We start from the raw sequence: 27,183 nt of genomic DNA, 5'->3' as shown, positions 1-27,183 counted from the left end.
TATGGATTTGAGCCCCTAATAGCCAAGGTAAACAGAGTGGCTGAAAGAAGTCTTCATGGCACAGATATTAATTATTACAAGTTTACTGCTTATAGCTTACTGAAAGTATTTATACTTGCAAAACTGGAGTAGCTTAATATTTTATAATTATAATAGAAATTGCCTCAAACTGAGACATGTGTTGAAGCTGCCATTTGTGAGACTGAATTTGAACTCATATTGAAATTCTTAGCCTGCAAAAAAAGGAACAGAATAAAGCAGAGAGCATAAAAGTAACTGAATGTTTAAATAAATGTCTAAAACACATCCACATACAGACCTGAGGCACTAATGTGTACTGGACTAGATTTTGATGTGTTCCAAATATGAAAAACATGAGTTTCCTTCTAGCTAGAACCTGATGGAATTTTTTCATCAATCCACTCTCAAGTAAGGTAGTACAAAGAGTCTATGATCTTAAATTTCAGTAATGGAAAGGATTGTATATTTGAAGCTTCTACTGACCTTCATTAGTAGGATTTATCAAGCAACATCCAGCCTGTTTTAAGACTTGAAGGAGCACTTTTGCAGCTGAATCACCCTTCTTATTGTAACTATAATGTGAGCCCATACACTGTATCTCTGACTGCATCTGGATGCTAATTTGAGTACTTCTGCCTCTGGTGTGATTTTACTGTGAGACCAATTAGATGGCAAGAAGCACAAATGGATAATTAGAGCAAACTCACCCACTTCTGTTTCAGGTTCTACCTTGTTAACTGAGCTGGAGAAGTCACTTCTAAAAGGAGTGTATTGAAGGCAATACATGTTCCAGCTTCTCTTAACACCTTTCAACATTGTCTTCCCAAGATTGATAATGATGCTCTAATAATTATAGAGTACTCTAAGAAATGCTGATGGCTCTTCAGTCCATTGATCTAATTGAGGGTGGTGACTTCAACATCTTGCATGTGTAATTTGCAAAAAGCAAGCTTTATTCAGTAAATTGTTCTTAACTAGAGACTGTTATGTTCTGATTGAAGAGACTGACTTCACTCATCCAGAAAAGTTCAATTCAAATGGGATCTAAGCTGCTTACTTGAACTCAAGAGAGGAAGGAAATGACAACTGGGGAAGGAAGGCTTCAGTTGTTCCAGAAATGTCAGGCAAAATGTCAGGGCTGAGCATACCAGGCCAGTGATTTGTATGTTTCATTGGTGAAATGTTTTTCTTATGCTTCCATCAATATTTTTCTTGTAATGATTATCTACTGTATTTTATTTTTGTGTTGGTAAAGAAAATTTTATCATTCCCACTGTTAAATGCTTTCTATACATTACATCCTCCTCATCTTTTTCAATTCCTTTGACTGTTAGGTTTTATCCAACTGCTGGATTTTTTAGGTGTGAGTGCTAAAAATTAGAACCATACTCCATCTGATTTTGTGCTTGAATAGCTGAGCTGCTAATGTACCCTGTGAAAGTTGTTCACACTGCGTAGTTGCTTTGAGAATAAATCTTTTTTATATATATCTAAGGGTACAGTTGCAACTTCTGCTTAGAAAACAGTTGTTTTGTATGCATAGGCACTTCTTTTATACTCTTTACTGCTATTTAAAAGATCCCTATCAAAACCATATTAACATATTTTTTGTCTGCTTAGATTTATTGTAAGAGTAGAGCTTGGTAATTAATATTTTTAAGTGTATTTACAATTCATTTATGACAATGATGAAATACACTTTGGGGTTAAGATAATTTTGACTAAATTTATGGTTAAATGTAGACTTCTTGGTAATGTACTTTTCTGCAGAGTGCAATACTATGCTCTTTGCTATACAGAAGTAGTTAATGAGAAATATTTTTAGTTAGTTTATGGATATAATGCTGTCTCCCAAAATGAACTAAAAACAAAGATACACTGCCAGAGTTCTGCACGTTTGAAATATTCCTTTTCCAATTACAGTGGTTTTAAAAAAATAATCATTGTATTATTTCCCTTTCAACTCTGTGGTGATATACTATAAGGGGAAATAGTGTGTTTCTTTGATTAAGGCTTTAGTGGCCACAAGGAATACATACAGATCTTCTGCCTTCAGAAGAAAAGTGCTACTTTGATTCAGATTTTCTTCTAAAAAGTATATTTTGTCTATCTCACGCTCCCAAACTGTGACCTGGGAATCTTTTAATTGGCTCAGTCATAAGAGAACAACAGACAGAGGAATCCCAGCTGCTATATACATCAGTGATGAAGCATCAGGCCCATTTCTTCAGAGCTGCAAGGGCTGCGTACTTTGTTTTGCACTGGTTGCTGAACATATTCTTACTCTAAGGACATGGAAGCACTTTTAAATAACCTACATCTCTGTTTAGTTTTCAGTGATTTGTTAGAAGCTGAAAAATACTTCGTTACCAGTTTGACCATTTCCTTCTGGTTGAAGAAATCTTTGCCATACAAATTGTAGAGGCTTGTAGAGGTTTCTCCTGTTTCTAGAAAACAGAAGAAAACTTTCATTTTAAAATTCAGTAGTCAGAATACAAGGAACCAGCATTAACGAACACACTTCCAACCAGTGGTAGAAAGGTACACCATTTTTCATCAGATTTTATTTGTGCCTTTTTGTCTTCAGGTATCAAGCTAGAGGGTTACAGGCAAAATCTGAAATACATACTTATGGTAGGAGACATAAAATTATTGAGCAGATTTTAAAGGAAGTACAATTAGCTCAATTAATCTAGGGTAATACTTAATTCTGCTCAATAAGCTCTGCTGGGAAAATTGTCACTTAGACAAGTTTGAACATGTAACTTAAAATCTAATATTGTGAGTAAGTTAAATAGGTTTATACATACTTGAAGTTTCATCAATACAGGTCCTGTACTATCTAATTATTTTTACAAGAGAATTCTGTAAGGAAGATAAATCATAGCCTTCAAGAAATACATAATAGTATATTAAATACTTTGGGTGATTGGTTGTTTCTGGTTTCACTTTTCTGTGTTTCCTCATAGCCCTTTAACACTTCTCAAGAATCAGTGCCACTTTTTCAACTGACAGTCAAAAGTAAGATGGATTTTTGTGAGAACTGAATCAATTAAGGGGACTAATTTTTTGAAAAGTATTTATTTCCTGAATTTCTATGTTTTCTATCAGATCAGTGCAAGCAGAATGCACAGTCTTTATTAAAAGCCTATCTAATTAAAATGCATTTAGCATCTTCTCAGCATCCAACTCACTGTACTCAGCACTTATGCCCGAGATGACTGCCACTGTCAAGAAAGTAGAGAAACATCTTTGAAACACTTTCTCCATGCTTAGTCCCAAATATCATTTTCTGTTCATTTTTAGAGGTTTAGAATTACTTAACCAAATTAAACCCAAATTGAAGAGAACTTAATTTTAGTTACAGTAGTGTTGTAAAAAAAAAAAAAAAAAAAAAAAGTAGTAAATTTTTGCCATTTTCACAACATCTTTTCCATGGCATTATTGTATGGAGGTTTGTGCAAAAGCCACACATGAAATAAAAGGTGGTCAGGTCTGTCTCTAGGCTGAAATATTTTTTTCCCTCTGATCTGTTATTACTTAAATATTAGACTTGTTTACTGCAATTGAACTGCAGGAAGTAAAATGAAATTATGAATTAGTAGCCTGAAATCATGTTAAGGAATACTTGAATTTTGGCCTCATTATAAACAGTGATGGAGAGCTAAGCTGTTCAGTCAGTTCTGTCTTACTGACTTAAGTGCTCTCATTCAGCATCCTCTGTGTGAGAATGAAATGTCTGCAGCAAGTGCATCAGAAAATAATATTTGATCTTTGAGTGGCTATAAATATTTTTTCTGAGCAGAAAAAGATACTTGAGGACAAATTGCAACTTTGTTACAGGCAGAATTGGCAGGAAAGAGTTTATTACAGAATTGCAAATGCTACTTTTCACACTTGCATGAAATACAGCACCTGTGACAACAACAAAAAAAAAAATGGTTACATATTGTAAAGGCAATCATGCAATACATCAAGTGTCACTTTAATGGAGCAGTGCCAATGGAATTTTCAAATGTGGCATCTATTTATTTCTGCCAGTACTGAGATGAAATAACATGGAAATGATGATTACTTATGACACATTCCTTTTATGAAAATAACTGCTTTAACCCATATTGTTAGGAGAGGCCATGTGTTCTTTTTATTTGTATTTCTTTGTTGTTTCAATGAACCATACTTCTGTATTTTTTGATGCTTTTGCCTGTCAATATGATGGAGTCAAGACCACCTATTTTCCACTGTGAAGTTGTGCTTATGGCTTACCAGCTTCATGCAACTTCAGGCAAAAAAGTCTTTGGAACTGAATTGTGACAGTAAAGTGGTAGAATTAGAATAGAGGCAACATTGAAGGTTAGATTGTCAATCATTATTTTGAAACAAGTGCTGAATGAACTTTACAGTAATGATTAGGTGATGTAAGAGAGGAATGCTGTGTCTGTCCTGGTGAAAAAAGTCCCGTGCAAGGCTTGTGTGAGAGAGAATTGAGCTGGGGAGAGGATATTCTCTGAGGTAGCTGTAGAGGGTTGTGCCTTTTTATTTCATGTAAAAGAGGGGACATCTGTGGGAGATTAGTATATGCATGGTTTTATACCTGTGAAGTCTTCTTTGAATTGAGTAAGAAATATATTTTACAGAGAAAAAAAATTATCTCTGGCATTTGAAATAATTTTTAAAATGAGAAATTAATTTCTTAAGTATTTCCTAATTATTTTTTTTCCAAATTTTGTTTCTTCTGATCTTCCCAACTCAAATTGTCCTGGAATTTCAACAAAGAGATTTATTTTGCATGCTCAGCTGTGGCAACAGAGGTTCAGAAGTATACCTTCCCAAACCTTCTTGTCAGGGGTTGTAAGGAAACATTGGGGGCTGAGGACTTCACTCAGAGTTTTGGATGAATTTTCATGTGTGATGTGCTGCTGTTGTGCTCAAAATAAAATTCAGTTCTCATGGGTATTTGTAATAGCCTTCTGAAGCTGAATAGAGCAGTTACAGTAGTCAGCATGAACATAATAAAACATTGCAAATACATAAGCAACTTCCTAACTAAATTAAATACCAGTGTTTCTATCTCTGAGGAGTGCTGCAAATAGATTATAGTTTATTTGTCTCTGTTCTCTAATCCAAGAAATGAACTAATATGTATTGCAAAGATTCCCATAGAGTCAGTACTTTAGGATTTTGAGCATAGCTTTTTCTCAACCTTATACTATAAATAGGAATAAAGATCTTGAGCAAACCTATATCTTCATGCTAGAAAACTGGCATTTGAGCTTGACTTGCCAGGGTATTTTTTTTCTTCAGTAACTCTAATCAAATTACTACTGGTACGTGACCAAATATATCTACTATACCTGGCAGCAAAGGTGGCAAGCTGCATCCTGGATTGCATTAAAGCCCTGTTGTCAGCCATTAAGCATCAACATAATACAAAAGTATAAGAAAAGCTTTTGTATAGTGAGGCCAAACTCTGGGAAAAGTTGCCCAGGGAGGTTGTGGCATTTCCATGGCTGGAGATGCCCAGAGCCTCACCGGACAATGTCCTGGGCAACTTGCTTCAACTTTTTTTTTTTTTCATTTGTTTAGTTGGTTGGTTGTTGTTGTTTTTTTTTCTTTCTTTTTGTTTTTTTCTTTTTGTTTTTAATAGGAAACCTAGAAATAGAAACTATAAAGATTTGCTTTGTTTTGTTTTGTTTTTAAACCTGCAAGTAGCTTTTTAATTGAAAGTGCATTTTTGTTTCATACTGTCCCAGCCACAGTCCCAGGTTGTTCTCTGTAACTGTGGTTTGACAATATGAGATTTTGGGAGGAACTAGAGGGATTCCTGCACCCCATCCACCTCCCAGCCCCAGCTTACTTGCTGCTCTGCTGATCTGTTTTTAAGAGCACTTCTTTGACCATGAGTTGGGGAACTGATCAAGCTTTAAAGAACTTCAAGAAAGTTTGCTGATCTTGTGTGGCCAGTGTGACGTTTGTGCTGGTGCTGCACAATTAATGGTATTGCAGTGTGGAGAGAGGAATAAGAAACAAGCTGTGGGAAAAGGGAGAGACTTCAAACCTTTGGATGACCTCATATGTCATCCAACTGAAGGCAAAATGTGACTTTCCATGGTTTCAAAAAAATAAGGAAGAATAAATCAGAATATATATTATTGTAATAAAGGCATAGTGTAGCACAGATAATGTATGTAATTTTATTTCATGTTGTCTACCAAATATATACAGACAGCATATGAATCTGAGTCATTGCAGTGTTCACTGCATGCTATAAACAAAATAATTGGTATCCTAAACCTGTCACTTTCAGTGTTTTCTTAGAGATTTTCTATTTCCATTCCATTCCTTGTAGAGTGTTATAGGGCTTTTATTATTTTTAATAACAATAAATCTCATCATTGTGGGTAAACAGGACTCCATGCTAGTTTGTAATCAGAACAATGATGGCATATGTAACCTGATGTATACTCTGCCTGCTGCAAACATATTTCACTTAAACCAAGACAATTATTTTGCTATTTATTGTCTTGCTCATCACTGAGGGGAGGGAAATCTGTATCAGTGTCTCATTCCATGTTTATTTGTTTTCTCTATAGTGGCCACCACCACTGTAGGAAAACAAGGTTTATTTCATGAGGGAACAAGCTGTAAGACCAACCTGTAAACTCTTGAATGTGCCAAAAGTTGCTTATTTCTTGAAGTGGTTAAGGAAGGAGAATTCATATTGGAGATGCTATGTGATTATTATGTGAGTTAATGGTCCCACTGCTGAGTGGAGTATCCAATCTCTCTGGCTGTCTGGATCCTTTTTGCAGGAGGGAGAGAAATCTTTGGTTCTGCTGGGCAAACATCACTACATATTTAACAAAAATATAAACATATCAGTGGTTTTTTTGTAGAAATATTTTATTACACTATATTTGAATCACTAACTTGGTGCAAAGATTTAAAGTTTAATTAAGGATTGCAGTAGGTATTTTTTAAGTCTTAAATGATGCTTATTATCACATTTAAGACTCCAGTAATATGGTTGCAGCAGTTTGTGGTCAGTTTTTTAGATGGGTAGAGTTTTTTGGGTGTTTTTACCACTAATTATTTCCACACACAAACCCTTAAGTTGTGAAGTACCATGTTCTTAAATTTAATTAAGTTAGAAGCTGCTAAGCAGATGTTTTGATGTCAAGAATGCCTCAAATAGGACCCAACTATAAACACCCAAGTTTTGAAGATGCTACTTTGAATTCAGCATGCACACAAAGAGCAAAATGTGATGCAGTGTAAATTTATTAATATCAGATTTTTGTTCAAATAAGCTTTTTTAAAGTATTGAGGGATTATATTTTATTTTTATTGTGTGTGTCTTGTAACTCATGTAACTTCTGCAACCTTTTGAATATCTGCCATGACTGTGAAAAGGGAAAGAGCTGTCTAGCAATGGAGTTTCTTTCAGTTCAGTAGTAAGAGGAATATTTGCTAACACAGGAAGCACTGAGAATTACTTTGTCCTTTCTCCCTTGTTACATTCCATTGTCATCAAGACGTAAGAATATGTTTTAGGTCTGTAAAATTTGGAAGGATTGCTCTTTTCTTTTTATGACTTAGACAATTGTAGGACACGTAAAAAGGAAAAAAACAATATTTCCATATAGAATAATTATGTCATTTTGCACTATTTTGGCCACTTCTATTTCATGTTAATTATTAGCTGTGGTAACAAGCTAAGTGGAAAGGTACATTTATAATGGTGAGAGTACTGTGAAAATTTTGTTGTTTTTTTTTTTAATTCTTGCCACTTTATTAAAGAATTTTAGAAGTTATCAGAGGGATTCTGATGTACTTTAATGTCAAAGAAGTTTTGCTTTTAAAAAAACGTATTGCATTTTAATATATTTTTCTTAAAAAAAAACAAGACCAAAAATTTTTAAGGTAGTTTAAACTAGGCATTGAGAGGAGTGATTTGCACAAAGAGACAAGGGAATGACATTTTTTTTCTCTTTCATGTGGATTAAGCATTTTACTTTGAGAGGAAGGGAAAAAGACAACAGTGAATTCTAGAGGTACATCATCATCTCATATCAAGTAAAGAATTTCTGGGCTTATTTTCTAGAACAACAGAAATCTGCTTAAAGGGACGGCATGAGTAATGTATACCCAGATTTGCATCTACTTCAGTGCTAAAATGTAAAGCAGAATACAGTGAATATACTTAGTGAAGCAAAGCATTATAAAAAAGGTGTTTTGTGTGTATCACTGAATGTATGGTCTCATTAACTTTTGGGTTTTTATCAGGGAAATATAGCAAAATCATTGTGTCCAGCTTCATGAGAACTAATGGAAGCCCAGCAGCTTCAGAGCTTGTGCTTCAGAGCACAAATAGTCTGAATTTCTATGATGTGTTACTTCATGCACCTTGGGTTTTGTCATGTTTAATATAAGACCACACCTCTTGACAGAAGATAGGCTGGGAATGTGTAAATGGAAAAATACCTCTTTCACAGAAAGGTATTGAACTAACTCTTCACTTCAAGCAATTTGAATGATAGAACAATCTTATTCGACCAAACACATTTCTGTTACTTTATTCTCATTTATTCCCAATGTGTTCTGTGAAGTCCTGCTTGGAGTGACTGTTCTCAGCAGAAAACTGTTTGTCAAATTTCTATTAAGCTTAAGGTGAGAAATTAATGAGCCATTCACTTCAGATATTTCAAATCTAATGCTGCTTTATTATTAATGCAACAGAAAGTCAAAGATGTGGATATCTACAGTATGGTTCACTGTTTAGTCAGAGTCTACTTTTTTTCCACATTTGTGTGAGTCCATCATTAAAACAGTGTTTCAGGTTATAAAAGGAATTATTTAAATGAGTTTTAACCACATTTTTTTTATACAGTTTTATCAGATCTTGGCAGAAAGAGACTTTAAAAGGAGGATAATGATTAAATACAATATTCTGTCCAATCTTTCTCTGAATCTGGGATTTAAATGAAAATTAGCAGCAAGTTGATTCTTATAGCACAAGCTTTTTAGAGAAAAAATAAATAAAGGCTTAATTGCATAATACTGAAGGAGCTGTGGGTAATCTTCTTTTGACTAGAGAACTACGACATTTTGACTCTTTTATGTGCTCTGATTTTTCAGCCTTGATAAGTGTCATTGAAATGACAGTTAAATTGTATTTTAGTCCAGAATAGAGTGGCATATGGTACAAAAGTATTACTGTTAAATTCTCCCAGTAAAAACTCTTCAGAAACCTCAGGATATATTAACACTAGCAGTCAGTTATGTGATATAATGCTATGAAACATTTTTACAAGTGTGTATCCCTGACTGAGCAGTATGGAAACTGATGCTCAAGGTTTGTGCTTTAATTGAAGAAAACACAAAACACAGTCACTGTAAAAGCACAAATATAATCCTCACTGTCTGTGCAGAAATTTTCTAAAGATTTCCTCTTCTTGTGCTTCTAAAATTAACTTAATAATCGATTTGTGGGTTTGTTTGTTTGTTTGTTTGGGGATTTGTTTTTTGGGTTTTTTGCATTTCTGTATCTTCTCTAGAGTCTTTCGTAAGTGAATGGTGGTTTTAGGCCTGGCAGAGTAAGGTTGTTAGACTTGTGAAGAGGAAGTTTCTTGGAAGATTTCCATGCCATAAAACTAAATTTCAATACAAAAAAACAATCAGATTTACATTATTCTCAAAGCATTTGTTGTGCCCACAGATCCAGAAGGTACTGTGTGCTCCAAGGACTTTCTCATCCAGCAGGGAAAAAGCAAGGAAGAATCATACCAAAGTCTTTTGATGCATTGGTTTCTTACTGAAGCTGCACTGCACTGTTTTGCAGTTGGTACAGCACCAAGTCCATGAGTATTTAAAAACTGACTGATTGTGCTTTAACTGGTAGCTGTGTCCTGTCTGTGCTGGGGACACTGGTCTTTCAGTTTTGAATCCTGATGATGATGCAGGTAGTCTTCCTCAGTCTCCTAAACAAAGTATATGCTGACTGGAGTTGGCAGGGTGAAAAGAATTCTTACTTATTTGTTTTCAAAGCATTTTTAATACTAATTCCAACACAGATTGTTTTTTTTTTCTTAAAGTTCAGTTACTAGAGTATTGTATTGAAATCAAGCCTGGAAAAGATGTCAAGATCATCTAACCTATCACCCTCTGCTTCTACCTAAATACTACAAATGTGTTGTAAATATTTGCTTCCGTTGGTTTCCTGATGCAGCAGAGAAGTCTTCTAATTTTTGTCTACTAAATTGCTGTGTTCTTCCTGTCCTTTAAGATGGGAGCTACAGACAAAATCGACCGAACCTCACAACACTGTTAGTACAACCAATTTCTGCTGTGCTTGCCAAGAAACTCATTTCCTTAGCTGAGGACACTGTCCAAACAGAGAGATGTAAACCTCTCCAGATGCCAGCAACAGGTAATACTCTTCAAATAATATTTTCTTATAACTATGGAATCTTCTTCAAATATTCTGGCATAATAATGGTATAATTTAAAGCAGTGCTGTGTATTTTTGTGTTCCTTAATTTGTATCTGCTATAGAATAAACAACTTATTGTCTGAACCTTCAGGCACATTTTCCCTCCAGGAAAAATTTACAAGGAAAACCATCATCACGATAAGAACAAAATACCTTGAGTAGACCTAGATCTAATGAGAGAATGCATTCAGACTGTCTCTTCAGAGATAATCCTGTGAGCAAAGTCAGATTATAATACAGATTATTAAATTCTGATTATTGCTTGAACAAATGGAAAAAAGTAAGGATACAGTCTTCTATCAAAGATACTGCACAGTCTTTCAATGAAGGAAGGAAATATCTTCCAGATAACATTGCAAATGAGATACATGTTTAAACAGCACTTTTGTCTTGCTTTTTGTTTTTTACTAGTCTGTCTTTCACCAGAAAAAAATGCATAAAAAAGGTATTTTCCATTATAGTGCTTGTTAAAATCAATTGCTTGAAGCAGTGGTCTTGGAAGAAAGAGTCAAATTAAGTCACCGACCATATCCTGTGCTAAATACACTGATGAGAAAACAAAAAGTGAATATTAAGTGTAACCATTGTACTGTCACATATGTGCTGTGTCACTTGTTTATTGCTTTTGGAAGTGTATGGTGGAAGAGGAATATAGTACAACGAGTCTTAAAAGAGGTTGATTAATTTTATGAGTTGTGCTACCATTTGTAGAAAGGCAGAAAGACCTCATACTTTTCATGGCTTAAGTTGTTGTAGTTAGGTAGGACTATTGCTCTCTATACAATACTGAGGATTTTAGAGGTAAACTCATCTTCCCCATAAGCAGTACAGAGAGTCTAAATTAATGTGAAAAGATAATTTTGGAAGGAACAAGTGCTTAACCATTCCTGGTAGGACATGTGAAACTTGCTAGCATTGTAGGAAGGAACGTTGTGTCTAAAAGAAAACATTGATTTGGGCTGGGAAATGACACTCAATTTAAGAAAAGGCTGCACTGTGTCTGTTTCTCAAAAATCTTTGGAGTCTGCAGGACAGAATCAGCTAAAAGGTAGCTTAGTCTACTTTTTCTGTGGAGGTGTGGCATGTCCTTTATTTCCCTGAGAAAACAGGTACTCTGCATGGTGGGGAATTTCTGGAAAGAAAGAATATTACAACCTAACAGTGTAGTAAGAACCAATCCCCTGTCCAGTTATTGTGTGTGAACACAACAGCTTGTGTTTGATTTTATGTTTGTGTTTGTGTTTGATTTTAAGCTTCTGAACCACAGTAACACGTGTGAGATTTAAAAAAAAAATATCCTAATTTACTGTAGAATGCATTATGGTAAAATTTGCCTTGAAACTATGGATGTATATCCTGTGCTGAAGTGTTCAATAGCAGCCTTAGTGGAAGACTGGTCTCAGGATAAGAAATCATATATATCTATTTAATAATAATAAGTATTTTTATTACTGTAATAATAATAAGTATTTAAAAATAATAGGTAAAGAAAAAATGCTGAACAGAGCACTGTGTATTAGAGCAGGGAAATCTGAATTTGTGATCTTACTGTTGATTTGGAGAAGCTTAAGAGAGAGATCTCACTTTGGACATAAAACTCATCACTTATCTGTCAAAAGAGGTGAATGAGCAATTCAGATGATTGGTTGGCTTAAAATTTGTTAGAATAAAATTATCATCATTCTCTCATCAGTATGTTTCAAAAAGCTGAGCAGCAGATTCATCAGTAATGATTAAACATTTATATATAGTTTTCTCACATTGCCTCTTTTTTCCCTTAGCCTTGCAGTTTTCAAGAGACATAATGTGACAGAGGGAGTGGGAGGATATGGAGAGAAACATCTGAAAAACATCAAATGTTTAGAACTTACAAAGCAAATAGTGAGAATTGAAGTTAGTTGTTAGTTTTGTGTTAGTGGAAGGTAGTAATTAGATTTGCTTTTTGTTTAGAATGGTGCATTGTTGTTAATTCCCTTTAATCTGAATTCTGTGTTCCCATGATTTTTTTTCCCCAAAAATGGGCAATTAGGGGGAATTTATGGTGGAGCTTTATAGAGAAGCTATGCACTTCTAAAGCTTTCCTTTTTTTGCATAAAATGGCTACAGTATTTTCTAGAACATTGTAAAATTGCTCTAAAACTAAAGCACTCCCATAAACATAAATGAAGAAAGTCTTCCTGTGTTGCAGTAAATTTTCTTCGTTGTTTGTTATCTGCCCATAGGTCATGTGAAATCTGGATCATTATTTATACAAAAGGAAAAATTGGAAGAGTCTTTGTATTAAACAGTCATCGTCCAAGATAAATTGAGTTCTCTGCCAAGTGCTGCACTAGGGCAAATCAATCCTCTCTTCTTTTCAGCCAGAGGAAGGGCATGAAAAGATAAAAGATATATGTATGTTCCTATTAGGCTAAAGCCTTGTGTTGTTTTTATATGCATGTCTCATATTTTTGGCCATTTTGAGTTCTAAAATTGTCAATCAAACGAGTAGGAAGTAGCCATGAATTTCTAAAAATAACTATGTAATTGTGAAAGGAGAAGGTAGTTGTTTGGTGTGAGACAGATTTCAAGTCAATAAATAAAATTATGGACAATATATATTTTTTGTTCTATTTCAGAAGTAGCTCTTGGCTTACAAAAGCTCTTAGGTGTATCACAAATAATTTTAAGCTGAAGTCTCATGATAGTTTTCCAGAGAATTTAGAAAAAGAGACAAAATTGTCAAAATCTGGATAATATGGCATTAGGAAGAGAGGTTTGTTGTCAGAACTGTTCAAAGGATATTAAATTTCATTCCTCCTATATACTCTAAAGAGTACTCCCAGCCTTTTCATCTGGAGTACTAAGCCTTTAAGCCCAAGTCACTTTAAGCTGACTACTCTATTACATGATTGTGAATTTAAATATCTGATTCCAGAATAGCCCAGAAGTTAATTTTCTATTTATTTATCATCAATTGAAGACTGGATAGCTGATGCTGATTAGGAAGAAGCATCTTTTTTTTTTTTTTTTTAGAGATTCTAGTATAATAGCTGTAGACTTACAGGAACACAATTCATCATCACATGCTGTTAAGAAGTCTTACAGTAACTTATGTCAGAAGGGCACCAGTTAATTACAACTCAAACTCCAAACTCCATATGAATGACAGGTCAAGATATTAAGCTGCCATGATTGATTCTTGCAAAACAGTGATGTGGTTAATTTTTAAATACTGTGCTTGACAAAGGTAATCAAACTGTGCTTGAGTAAAAAGTAGAATAAATATTGTTAGTATGGTGTGGGGTTTTTTTGTAAGAAGGGGCAGTCCTAGCATTTGGTTTGCTTGTTTGAACTGCCAATGAAGACTAGTGAAAGAAAATATATTGGGTTTTGTTTTAAGAAAATTTTAAAGTAAATTTACCAGATGAAGTACCAGCAAATGAACCTTGAGGAACGGTATTGTAGAGATGTATTGTTTTTATTTTAGATGTTGCAGTAAACTCCTTACTTGATTATTCCCCACATCTCAGGAAAAAAAGCCAGGAAAGAAACAGCTGGAAATACATAATAGCTTCAGAGATAAAGCTCAAAAGGATCCGTGGAATATTTTAAAATTGGTCTGTGGCAGTTGGGATATGGACATTGAAAGAATTCTGGCACAAGGACACCTTTAAACACAGGTCTGCCTCTGGTTGTGAGAGAACCTCCCTGAAGGTTGGAATGACACAGGACTTATTGCCAGACAATTGCTAGCATTTAAGTTAGAGCAGTTTAAGACATTTTCACTTTTCTCAAATAGATCTTATGACCTTTCAGATGAGATGAATGTTAATACAATCTATTATAATGCAAACGAAACATTTTAAAGGTATCAGCAGCTCCTTGCAGTTAGCTGTTTGTTTCCACTGCCAGGAGCTGCAGGAGTTAGGATGGTTACTGTGACCCACCTGGTGGACAGAGGAAATGGCCATAAATTCCAGCAAATGACAGTTAATATTTTTAATCTCTCTTAACTCAGATATTTACTTCTGTCTGGCTTTATCATAGGGACCTTCTTATCATAGAATCATGGAAATCCTACCATTTTAGTTTATTTTTATTCTCCTGCAGCATTTATTGGGTCAACTATGATCTTTTAACTCTTTTGAAATTTCAGCTTTGAACCCCCTTTCTGAAATTGGACTAAGAAAATAATGTAATACTTCATGTTTTAAACTCTGGTTGCTTTTCAGGATCTTTCTTTTCCTTCTTACTTACTTTTTGCTTGGAGAGAAATCTGCAGCCTGTGGAGATCTTGGCTGGAAAAATAAGTTGAACGTTTTCTTCTTTCTTAAAAAAATGACTTTCTTTTTATCTTTTAACAGAAAAAAAAATAATCAGCCTGAATATTCAGTCAGTCACAACTTACAAGACAGTTTCTAATGTTATTGGGTATTTAAAAGGAAGTGTATTTCCTGGTAAGTAGTCCTTTATAATTTGTATCAAATATTTGTATCATGATGGTTGGGAGTCATAGCTGGGGTCAGGACTCTGTTCTGCCAGATAATGCCCTAATACAGAAAAAGAAGAGTGACTTTGGATTTGATTTATGACAAAGCAGAATGTAAGGGTTAAACAGAGAATGAGCTCAAGGGGATATTAGAGTTAAGTAGATTTTTATACAACAGGAAGAAATTATATGTGGAGTATTAATATTTGATAGGAATTACCAAAGTAGGTGATTTTAGTTTTACAGTGTACTGTATTGCATGATTTGAATTAATATGCAAGCTCTCTATACCACTTTAGAAAAGGTTTTGATTTTTTTCTAATGTTAGAATAATTTTGAGATAAATAAAACTTTATCTTTCAAGTCTAGAACACTATATAATCCAAGTGGCTCACTGTGATCAAGGTATAGGGCAACATGATCTCTGGTGGAGTTAAGAATCCAATTATCAAATGGGATTATAGTGTTCAAAAATCTGTGGCTAAGTTTTTAATCACACTTGCTACAGCCTTGTTTTGTGTTACAATTGTGTATTATTTAATTGTATATGAGCTGATGAGTAATAATTACTGTTCTGTATATCTAAGAACTAAACAGTAAGATTCTAAGTGTGACTGTGACATTAACCACAGGCCCCCTGCCCCCTTTGGTGCTATATGTAGGTAGTATGATAACTGGGGAATCACAGGAATGAAGATCTATTGAGTTTATTCTATCTGCAAGGTAATTTTCCTGAAAGGTGAAGGATTTCTGCAACATGAATGAACACTGTAGCTGGTTACATAAATACTGCAAAGTACTGTAGACCCAGTCCAGTTTCTAATGTACAGATGATATCCCAGTGGAGATACAGGTAGTACCATCACATTTCTCTTGATTAATACTCTTTAATTAGATTCAGGAGAAAGGTAGCAAATTTATCTACAGTCCCTTAGCAGATGGGGCAGATGTTTCATATTTTTGAGATGGAATGAAGGAGGTGGAGGAGATTTAAGTTGATTCCTGTTAGTAAAATGTTAGTTCTGTGTGTGCTGAATGCTGTATTTTTCGCCAGAACAATTTAAAAAAAAACAACCACCAAACAAAAACCAACCAACCAAACTAAACCCCATAGAAAACAATTAGCACAGTGACTTGAATTTCAATAAAGGATTTAATTTCTTTCAATAATTTGAAGTTACTAGTTTTCTCTTGCTAATGTTTTGCATATAGCTGTCATGGAATTTGAAAGGTAGAAACTGCCATGTTTACACATTCCATCTACTCAATTGTGAAACACGAGCAAGACAAAATAATAAATAACATGTATCAGTTTCTCTGTAACAAATTCTTAAATTCCCTATCTAGTCTAGAACTGAATCTTTCATCTTATGAAAAGGGGTTGGACTCAATGATCTCTTGAGGTCCCTTCCAGCCCCTAACATTCTGTGATTATTACTGCATTTTCATTAAGAAACTAAATTTGAAGGTATGTCAGTGTATTCTTAAGAGTTTAAGTATATATAATCAAGTTAATTCAGTTGCACTACCCAGATGCCAACAGTTTGTCCTGTAAAAGTTTTGCTGAGCAAGAGCCATAGCAACCAGCTTCTAATGGAGGAATAAGCATATAATGCACCATTTTGTACTGGGTCTGTGTCAAACCTACATTTGTTTTTCTGCTCTTCCTGATTGATGCTATAGCCAAGCCTTCTCAACTGATTTGAATACTCGATGTTTTCATGCCATTGATTCTCTGTTATTTTGGTGTAGTTTTGCTAGTTTCATACACCTGAAATATTCACCTTTTTGTTCCCAGAAATGCAGAAAAAAAGCAAAATTTATCTTCAATGCTTAATGAAAGGCTGCAGAACATTACCAGGGTTCATAATTTTTTTGGCTTAAAGGCCTCTGAAAGCAGACACACACACACAAGAATGTGTGGTGATCTTACTTATGTGAGGGAGTAACAATGACCATTTGAAATCCAATCAAGATATTAAAAGATTTAGGAGCAGAGGAAATACAATAGTGGGCAGCCTTTTAAAATCTGAAATACATAACACTGATTTTGCAGCTCTGTTGGAAATGGTTCAAAATGGGTTGTATAACAGGAGAAGACAGTATAAAGTCATTCTCTTTTCATGATAAATCCCTGTTGTCCAGCCAGTTGCTACCCTGAACACTATAGCATCTTAGAACTTTCAAAAGTATCTGAGGGATGTTTTTTTTTCTCTATCTCTAGCCCATTCTTTCTCTTTTTTCTTATCATGTGATCTCTTTCTCTACATGCTTCAGTAAATGATTATGAGAAAGGACAGCTGCTGCCCCTGTAATCACAACCATCCTTTCTCCTATGCTTTTCCTGTAACAATGTGCTTCAGGGTATTTCCTCTATTCAAGGTGAAGAGAAGTGCAAAGATGAAGAATTTCAAGAGAGGCACCAGCTGTTATGTTTTACCCCTGTTCATTCAGCTGGCATCTCCTACAGTAAGCTGCTGCTTGCAGCTTTCTTCTCCATCAAAATGTCATATACTATTTTACATAAGGTTTCTTTCCACTCCCCTTCACATAGATTGTTCACAGACTGAGCAGAGATTATAATACAGGGCAAACATTGTGTTAGTGTCCCTTTGTCTAATGATGTTAAATTATTATCTACACTTAAATTTCCATTTTGCATATCTGCTTTGAGAAAGAAATTTTCATTTGTGTACATATACACCCCTCATGCAGATGACTGAAAATGTGTTGTAGGTACATAACAGAGCCTCTGTTTGTAAAGCATTTTTGAGTCTTTATAAAACAGCACCACCATGTATTTTGTTGAACAAAATTGCTAGAAGTCTAGTTTGATAGGAAAGAGTTTTATCATCAAAGTATGTTGGTGTTCAGTTAAAATTGTTTCTCATCAAAAGTCACTGCAAAAAATAACAGAGTAGGTATTTAACTTTTTAAGCCATATAAAATGTGGGCGTTTTACCACCTATGTGTTGCTACATTCCAGTGTACTGACAACAGTGAAGAATGAATCCCCTTGGATAAAGAAAGAGCATGAGCAGAAAAGCAAAACCTTTTGCTCATTTTGGGACCCAAATGACACTTAGAAATTGTGCATCTGTCATCATGTGATAATTATTCTTCTGCTCTCTATTGGTATACTGAAATACGGAAAGAACACCTCTGGAAGTCTAGATCTGGACCAGAAATAGGCTTTACTAAACATCAGAACACAAGGAGTAAGCAATGCTTCAAGGAATCTTTGATGGTGAATTCATCTCTCATAATTTTAATAAGACATTCAGCTTAACTCTGCTTGGGCTTCTTAACACACATCCATCACATGAATTGTTCTCGTGGTTTCATACCACATCATCCTGTTGGAATCAAATCAGGTTCTTTACACTTTTGAGTTACATGTAGATGATACATTAAACCTTGACAGATGAAGATTTCATGTAGTGTCACTGAAAAAAGTGGTTTTTTTTTTTTTTTTCTGGGTAACCATAGGTATGTTCTCTATTGAAACTCCTTACTTTTCATTTGATAAACTACTTTCTTCCACTGTCATCAAAGTTGCTAGGTCTGACTTACCGTTTCTGTATCATTCATTATCTCTATTCCTCTGTCATGTCTCCTCTCTAAACCTGCAATCCAGGTCTTTTCAATGTCTCCTTACATGGAAGTCTAACTCCTGATACATAACCCTTCTGGTTACCAGCTTCTCAGCCGCTGTTTCTGCAGTGTCTTTTTTGAGATAGGGTGGTGAGCACTGAACACAGTCTTCCAGGTGAGGGAGTACTAATACTTTGTGTATTTTCTCTCTGTTTTTCATTGTACTACCACACCTTTTATTTTCTTTTTTGGACACTAATATGTATTGAAGATAGAGTTTCTTGCTTATTCATTTGTGGGTTTTCTTAACGTTCTAGTGTGAGCATGGAACTTCATTAGATTATCTGTATGACAAAATCCTGGCTGTAAAAATGGTATATATCAGATTTATAAGAGGGGAGAGTAATAAAGAAACAATGAAGGCAAGGACAATATTAGAACATTAGAATATATGTTAATTTACTAGTTTATTTTTAAGTAGTATTCACAGTTTTATGTATCTATACTGTATGATTGTCTTGCACATGGTCATAGAAATTTTTGTTGACAGCATTGTGGTGTATTGATGACATTACAGACTACTAACACAATTCATCTTTAAGGTCTTACTAAAGTCTTCGAATCTTAGTTTTCAGAAGAAATAAGATTTTTTTTTTTAATGTGTATTTTTTCACATTTCAGACAGATACGTCATCATTGGCAGTCATCACAACAGCTGGAATACTTATGGTGGACAAGACTGGGCTAGTAGCACTGCTATTATCACAGCATTTATACAGGCTGTGATGCTGAAGGTTAAGAGGGGCTGGAGACCTGACAGGACCATTGTTTTCTGCTCATGGGGAGGAACATCATTTGGGAATATTGGTTCATATGAATGGGCAGAGGTAAAATATTTTTTTAGAAGGACTCATTGCAATGATTACTGTTGCTTGAACTGTAAGCAACTGCTTACAATTGATTACTGTAAACTTGAAAATCATATGAAATTGCCTCAAAGAATTGGCAATTCGTTAACTAGTCTGTGACATCTGTCTGTGTACATTCATGTACTCCATAGCAAATGGGGTGAAGACATCTATAGAGACAGTTCCTATGGAGCAAAGAATGTGTGATAAAGGGATGTGAATATGGAACTTTTGTGACCAGATTCCTCTCCCTAAGTCAGCAGAGAAATGTCCAAGAGGGTATTGCCTGAATTTGGAGAAAACCTCAAAAAGTCCCTGACCCAGGAGTAGCTGAGAAGGCTTTTTCTCCTTCTTGAGTGTTCAGCAGTTACTGATGTTTAGTTGGTAGGCTCAGTGTGGAGAGAACTGAATCAAGAGCTCACTGAATGAAGAGAATTGTGTCATGGTTACATTAATTACAAAAACATTTCAGTGTCTTTGTGGCTAGTGCTGTTTCCCTTTTTACATATCTGTACTGAGTTAGATGTGATCTGGCACAGACAATTCCTTGGGCTCTTGCTTGCAATAGAGCAGAAATCAACTTACTGAAAGAAAATACCTCATCAGAGTATTGCTGATCCAATATGATTACAGGAGACTTCAGTTGATAAATTGAAGGAATAGCTAGCAGAGAGGTTCATGGCTGCTGAATTAAAACAGTAGATAAAATAAAGAGTTAATTATCGTGAGAAGCAACTAGCTCTCATTGAAGTTTCATACTTCCAACATGATTGTACTTCAAAATAAGATGGGTGAAAAAAATCAAATTGAAAAGATCCAGGCTGGAAGCAAAATTTGTTTAGTTCCACTTCAAGTCAGCTTTACATCAGCTGTAATTGTGTTATACTCCTTCTGTTCAATATAAAGAGCCACTTTGTGCAAAGAGTAACTCATTACTGAGAAGACAGAGAGGATTTTTTTTAAAAAGAGATAATAATTGAAATAGTTTGTTCAGCCAAAAATGAAAATACTCGGAAAGTCCTTCAATTCAAACCTGAATATGGACTCTAAAAATTCTAGTACATTTAACTGTTGATAATGACTGCTTTTAAAGTTTGTATTCTGTCAGGCATAAGTTTAAAAGGTTTTCACGTTGTTTCACAGTATGTAATGTTTTAATTTTTGGCCTTACAAGTGTCGTAATTTTTAATTCCTCCTATGCCTGTTTGCATTTTTTTGCGATAATGTGTGAAATGGAATTATAGCTTCTGCTATATAGAGAAATAACGAAAGATACCCTTTGAAGTTCTTAACAGCATATTCTAAGAAGTAGTAGTTAAGTCATACTTAGGGAATCACAGAGAAGAAATACGTAGGGTGCATTTTTTCCCTAGGAGAAATTGAAAGAACAAAACTCTTAATTATAACAACTCATGGTAGTAACCACTGCTGTGCTTGTGTTGCAGGATCTCAAGAGAGTTCTTCAAAGAAATGTTGTGGCTTATGTGAGCCTCCATAATCCAGTCAAAGGCAACTCAACTTTACACCCTGTTGCATCCCCTTCTCTTCAGCAACTGGCAGCAGAGGTTAGAAATAAATTATTTTACATGTGGTTTGGGAGGTTACATGGTTAACCACTTTGATGCTAGGTGGCCTGAGATAACTATAGGTGGAGGTTGTTTTGCTTAAGCATTTCAATCCCACAAATACACATGGACTGTTTTAACTAAGCACGCAGGTTAAATTTTATTACAGAAATTTCAAGATGCATTAAGAGGTTGTAAACTTACTTCAACAGCTCATCGTATCAAGTGTTGCCATACTTGCATACCCTACAGCTTTTTCATCTTTTGGCAGCCTTAAAGTAACATTTTTTATTCTTAAGCAGAAAGCGCATTCCTTTTCTTCCTCATCTGATTTTTCTGGACTGGTCATTAAGTTGCATTTGAAGTTGTGTCTTTGGCAGATGTAATGTGACACACAGAGAATCACTCTGACTATAATAAATACACATTTCTAACTAGTCTGTGTTCAGAACTTTCTTTAGATGTGTTAGTGTTGGTGTATGTAGTCTTTGAACTAATGATTTTATTGCTGTTAATCTGAGGTTACTGAATTTATTAATATTTTAAATGAATTTAAAATGTTATACATACTAAATAATAAACCCCATTTCAAACGGTATGCATAAATTTGACTTACATAAAGTATGCTTTTTAGATGTTTGACTTCTTAAAGTTTTTTTTTATGGAAAGAGCTTACATCTTTGTTTTAGTTGCAATTTTGAAAAGGGGCTATATAAGCAATCTGCTAATAATAATTTTATGTGTCTGTCAGTGGGATTCCGTACGATTCTGGTTGAAACACCAAATTACTTGAAAAAGCTAATTTAAATATTTGGATTAATTAAGTTAAGACTAATTCAAACAATTCCACGACCTTGACATCTTTAATTCAAATATTCTTCATATAACTGCTAATTAGTGTCCACATTAAGAAGAAAGAAATACTGCCAAGTTATATTTTTCTGTACTATTATTTTGTAAGGAAAATGATTGTTACTTTGCTTGCTCAGTTAGTGAATCACCATTTTTTGGCAGAGTGTCATTGGTAAATTGGGTTTGTTTGATGCTGGCATTCATTCTCTGTAAATAAGGCTAATAATGAATTTTTCTTTAATTAACATTTCAAAAGTAGAAAAGTTAGTATGAAACATAAATTAATTGCTATATTCTTTTAACTGATTGTATGGCCGCTGCTGATCAGAGATCATGGCTGCTGTTGTTGCTGAAAACTCACTGCTAAGGAAAAGAGCCACTTAAAGCTATTAAAAATTAGTTGAACACCTAATTTATCAGAAACTAAAAATTACACTACCAGATACTGTTCCATGCTATCTAGCAGTTTCTATTAATGTAGTAGATGGCATAAAACATCTTTACATTTAAATATGATGTTATTGACTAAAGCCTGTTATTTCTTTCTGAGGTAGAACTGAAGATAAACTTCTGTATAGATGGTTATTATTACATCTGGATAGTTTTTAAAACAAATCTTCCATTAATGGCAGCATTGTTTCTTTTCTTCCAACTTCTATGTATATTCTCATTTTCATTTAATAAAGGAACTCCAAGTTTCATCTATCAGTAGGCTGTAAAGAGAAAAAAAATAGTATTATTTTAGTAGCTTGCTGTATGCAATATAACAGAAATTTACAACTTCAACATGAATTTTCAGTCTTTACTCATTACTGCTTTTAGTGTTATAATTGTTGGCTGGCATTACATTTTATATTTGAGTTAAAAACAAAAAATCAAAACTTGAGAATCAGAAGTTTATGCTGTAAACTCCTGTCTCATGAGTTCATAGCTCCATTAAAAGTATGCTGTTAATACAGACAGTACTTCATTGCCAGCTCTATTAAATTAATCAGGATTCTTCTCTAGTGTGAAAAGCTGTGTTTCATTTAATGGTATTATTTCAGTTGTGAGTTGCAGGAGGTACATTGCATCACTGTTGCATATTTTTCAGTCTTCCTTCAGATTAAACAATTTTAATAGATTTAGTCTGCTTATCAAGTTTTGTGAAATTATTAGATCTTTATTTAAAAGAAGTAGAGGAAGATGTTTCTTTGTCACTCAAAATATTTAATTAAGTCCAACCACCACAAAAGTATCATAAATCTTATTTACAAAATATCTTCAAAGCAGCTGTCTGCAGAGCTAAGATGGAACTGAATGATCAGAATTGAGGGTGCTTTGGAACCAATTAAATTCTGGTAGATATTTCTTTGTGGTTCTGGGGAACTGGGAGGGGAAAAAAAATCACATAAAATCTTTTTCCTCCCTGTAAATTAATGGATCATTGTTGTAAATGAATTGCTAAAATAAAGTTTGCTTGTTTTATCAGCTTTTTTCTATAAAGGAGCTGAGAATTTTATTTTACAGATTCCAGGCATAAGGGTTGATTAGGTACAATGTACATATACATGGATATGTAAGGACTACAACAATCACTGATCCAACTCCTCATCCTACAGAAAAAATAAGTGTCCCTGTTCTTGCCTTCTATCACAGTAATTTGTATTTGGAAAAAAATGTCATCTTTTGAAGTTGTCACAGATGAAGTTTAATCTTTCTTTTCCCCTTCTTCCACTGGTGAGCCTTATTCTTTGTTGCAACAACCTTCTTAAGTATTGAACAGTTGTCATGAGTTATACACAAAGTAAAATTATACACTTAATACACTGAATATGAGTTTCAGATATTTGATACATCATCTTCAAAGTTAGTGTGGAATTTTGGTGTTTGAAACTAATTTAATGTCTCAGCCATACTTTTCAATACTCAATATGTTCACTCTGTTGATAAACACTTTGAAATTGGGGCAAACAGTAAAATGTCTTGGCTCTTCTCACTGATCTAAGAACTGAAAGAAAATTATCATTTCTTCTGGAGGAGTTATAGCTGCATTGATCATTGATTATTTAGCCTTCAGAATGACCATCACAATGATTCTCCTTTTTGGGACAACCACATGATCTGGAAATAGGATATATTTAAACTCTTAAAATAATAAAATGAGTGTGTCCCATAAAAGGGGCAAGTAGCTTCTTCTTTTTTCTTCTTGTGGGGTAACCAGGACTGTAATCTCATTGGCATGAATTATTTAATACCTATTTGGGGGGTTGGAATGGTGGATGCCAAAATGAGTAGCATGGCAGACCCGGATCCTTACAGAGTTAGACTGCACTAAAATGGGTTCACAGTATTTCTGTCTCCTCATATTAAAAAATTAGAATACCTTTAGGCATTTAAAGAGATTTACATGCCATAGCTATTTCCATGGGGTATAAAATATCAACCATTTGAAAATGAGGTCTTGTAGCCAAATCCTAATCCTTTTACCTACTTAGGCTGTGTTTTTGTATCAGCAACAAATACTAATATAGCACAAAACATTAGGGAAGTCATGCAGTTCTTGGCAAGTCCAAATTTATCTGTGTTTTATACTAAAGCCAATTAATTTGCCTTTTGTTAAACCTAGGTTTCACAATTTTGAATATTCACACATGTATGTGTGTGACAACTAACACATCCCAGTGTCCCTGCTATTGAATGCCTGGAAGAAAAATCTTGAACACCATTAAGCCGAGGAAAGTACTGCTTTTTACATAATCAAAAAATGGTTTGACTGCATCTTTTCAGTACAATTGCAACCATTTCATGCTCAAAAATACTTTATATTAGAAACTAGACATAAAAACATAATCTCTAAAAGAACAGAAAAAAAAAACCTCCACACGCTCAATGTTTTCAGTGTATTCAGAGACAAGTTCCCTCTGTTAGTGCACTCTTTGCTGGATGTTCAGTGTAATGTAATATCTTAGGCTGTTTTCTGCATTTTACTAGAAATAAAAGTAGAACACTGATTAAGGCTAAGCCTGTGGTAATAGAAAATTAGTCTTTAAAGTTACTTAACCTGAAGTGTTGGAGGCTGCCTTTATCTGTGATGATAAAAAAAACATGGGAGAAATTTTACAATGCTATAGTTTTCTGGCTGATTAGTAGAGGAGTCTGGGTAAGTGGATACTTTGGAAAAACACAGCTATGTTCTGTAATTTCTTAATTACTTTTATCAAACCTTGTAGCCTTCTATGTATTCGAGGTATTGAGATGCTTGGAAGTGTTGATGGCATTCCAGTTGCAGCCTTGCCACTTACCCAGCTGATGCTGTGTAATTTTAGCTTTAAATATTTGATTGCTCTGAAATTCTCTTACCAAATGGGAGCACACCTGCTTGATTTTTACCTCCCTTAAAAAACCCATTGAAATTCCTAGCAGTTTGTACTCAGTGTTGGCATCAAGTATATCTGAGTTAATGAGGCACGTGACTTCAATTTAGGTATAGGAAGGATAAATGTAATAATGAAAATCATCAGGTATCAGAGACAGACTGTCAGTAGATAAAGTTAAATGAAGAAAAGGTTCAGTAAAGGAAATAAATTTACACTATATAATTTTTACTGCTTTGCTTTTGTATTTATTACAAGTTTGAAATAAACTTTGCATCTAAAATGTGGTTCAGTCCCATTTATAAGAAGGAACTTACATTGATAGCCATATTTTTTTAAATATAAGACAATTATTTCAAAACATGCAGCTGCTGCTTAGCAGAAAGCAAAGCATATATTTTTATAGTTGTCTCATGTTTTGTAGCTGTAAACTAAATAGAATATAACATTAATTCATAAAGTAGTACAATATAAAACAGTATATTTAAGAATTTCACCCCAAGCATGCATAGTTCTCCATGCTTTGTTTTATAACAGCTGGTATTAGAGTTTCCAGATTTTGCCAGGAAGTCACCATTGAAAGTCTAGAACTGTTTTATATTTTTTGAAAGATAAAACTGGAGTTTTCAGTATGGCATCTTGTGTTGCATAGTTAAAATGATTTTTCCTTGGTTCAGTAGAAATCTGAATACAGTGTCAGAACTGGGTCTTTGGTAAGCTCAGTTGGATCTGACCTTTTAAAAGCGTTGTAATTGTCACAATTTTCAGTTTCTTTTGCTCCCGTGTGAAAAAGGTCTTCTCTGTTTTGCAGGTTTCTTCATGCATCTTCAAAGAACAATTCTTTTAAGCCACATGGTTTATCTAAAAGGCAGTTTTTGCTTGTGAAAACACACTATTATCTTCCCACAAAAGCTAAAAACGATTTTACTCTTGCAATTTCCAGATGCAGTGCTTTTATGTAAGAAAACAAAGAGTAAATTGTGGAAGAATTTCTAAGAGGCTAATGGTGATCCCAGGCAGCTGCAGTGATTTGTTTGAGAATCACCTGCATTCTGTTGGATATCAGAGGCATTTAAGATGATGATAAATTATTTGTCCCTGATGTCTTTAAATAAACACAAGTTCTTGTGGGAGTTATTTTTCCCTAGTGACAAGATAATCCACTCAGTGAAATGTGTGTGCCTGTGAGGAACATCTCATGTTTTATTGTCACAATACCAAAGAAACAAAACTAAGGAAAAATTCTGAGGGTTAAATGCATCTTTTCTGTGTCTCATTTTGCAGTGGTATGGAACAGTTTCACTAGGAGTCTTCATGTTGGACTATTAATAGTGTTCAGATTGTATATGTGTTTAGTAAAGCACATACATGTTTAGAGGAAACTTTGCATAAGCTGGGAGGAAATAATAGCTGTGAAACTAAGGATCAAGAATTTTGGGACAATTATGAGATCTTGAAATAGGATATATTTTAACTCATAAAGTGTTAAAATGAGTGTGTCACATAAATGTGGCAAGTAACTTCTTCATTTTCTTCCTGTGGAGTAAGCAAGACTGTAATCTCATTGATATGAATTATTTAATATCCATTTTGGGGGGTTGAATGGTGCATCCCAAAATTAGTATTTTATTCCTTTTTAATTTTTTATTCCTTTTTAATTAATTTATTCCTTTTAATTATTTTATTCTAAATATAAAACGAATTGAAAGCATCAGGTTTAGTTGGTCTACCTCAAAAGATTTCTTGCTGTAATTTTAAAATATTTATCCTGCTTAGTACACTTACAGGGTTGGTTTGCACGGTGATAATTTTTTTCAGTGTGTTTTCTGGGGTTATAAATGTTGACTAAAATGTGCTATCAAATAGAAGAAGTACCAACAGAGGAAGTTGTTCAGTTCTTCTTCAATGTCTTGTACAGCATCAA

The 27,183-nt window shown here is 34.3% G+C and overlaps 1 protein-coding gene across 5 annotated transcripts in view; it reads left to right on the top strand.

Annotated features, from left to right (window-relative positions):
• The window catches only part of NAALADL2 (N-acetylated alpha-linked acidic dipeptidase like 2), a 363,639-nt gene that overhangs the window by 270,365 nt on the left and 66,091 nt on the right, over positions 1-27,183 (top strand). For all 5 annotated transcript variants that reach the window (XM_071752638.1, XM_071752640.1, XM_071752641.1 and 2 more), the window contains 4 exons: positions 10,307-10,450; positions 14,860-14,952; positions 19,260-19,465; positions 20,932-21,051. In XM_071752638.1, coding sequence (XP_071608739.1) covers positions 10,307-10,450; positions 14,860-14,952; positions 19,260-19,465; positions 20,932-21,051 — 563 coding nt within the window. The remainder of the gene's footprint in view (positions 1-10,306; positions 10,451-14,859; positions 14,953-19,259; positions 19,466-20,931; positions 21,052-27,183) is intronic.

This window comes from Heliangelus exortis, chromosome 9 (assembly GCF_036169615.1).
Source record: "Heliangelus exortis chromosome 9, bHelExo1.hap1, whole genome shotgun sequence".
Classification (NCBI taxonomy): domain Eukaryota; kingdom Metazoa; phylum Chordata; class Aves; order Apodiformes; family Trochilidae; genus Heliangelus; species Heliangelus exortis.
Note: the sequence above shows the minus strand (reverse complement) of the source record. Positions and strands in the feature narration are given on the sequence as shown.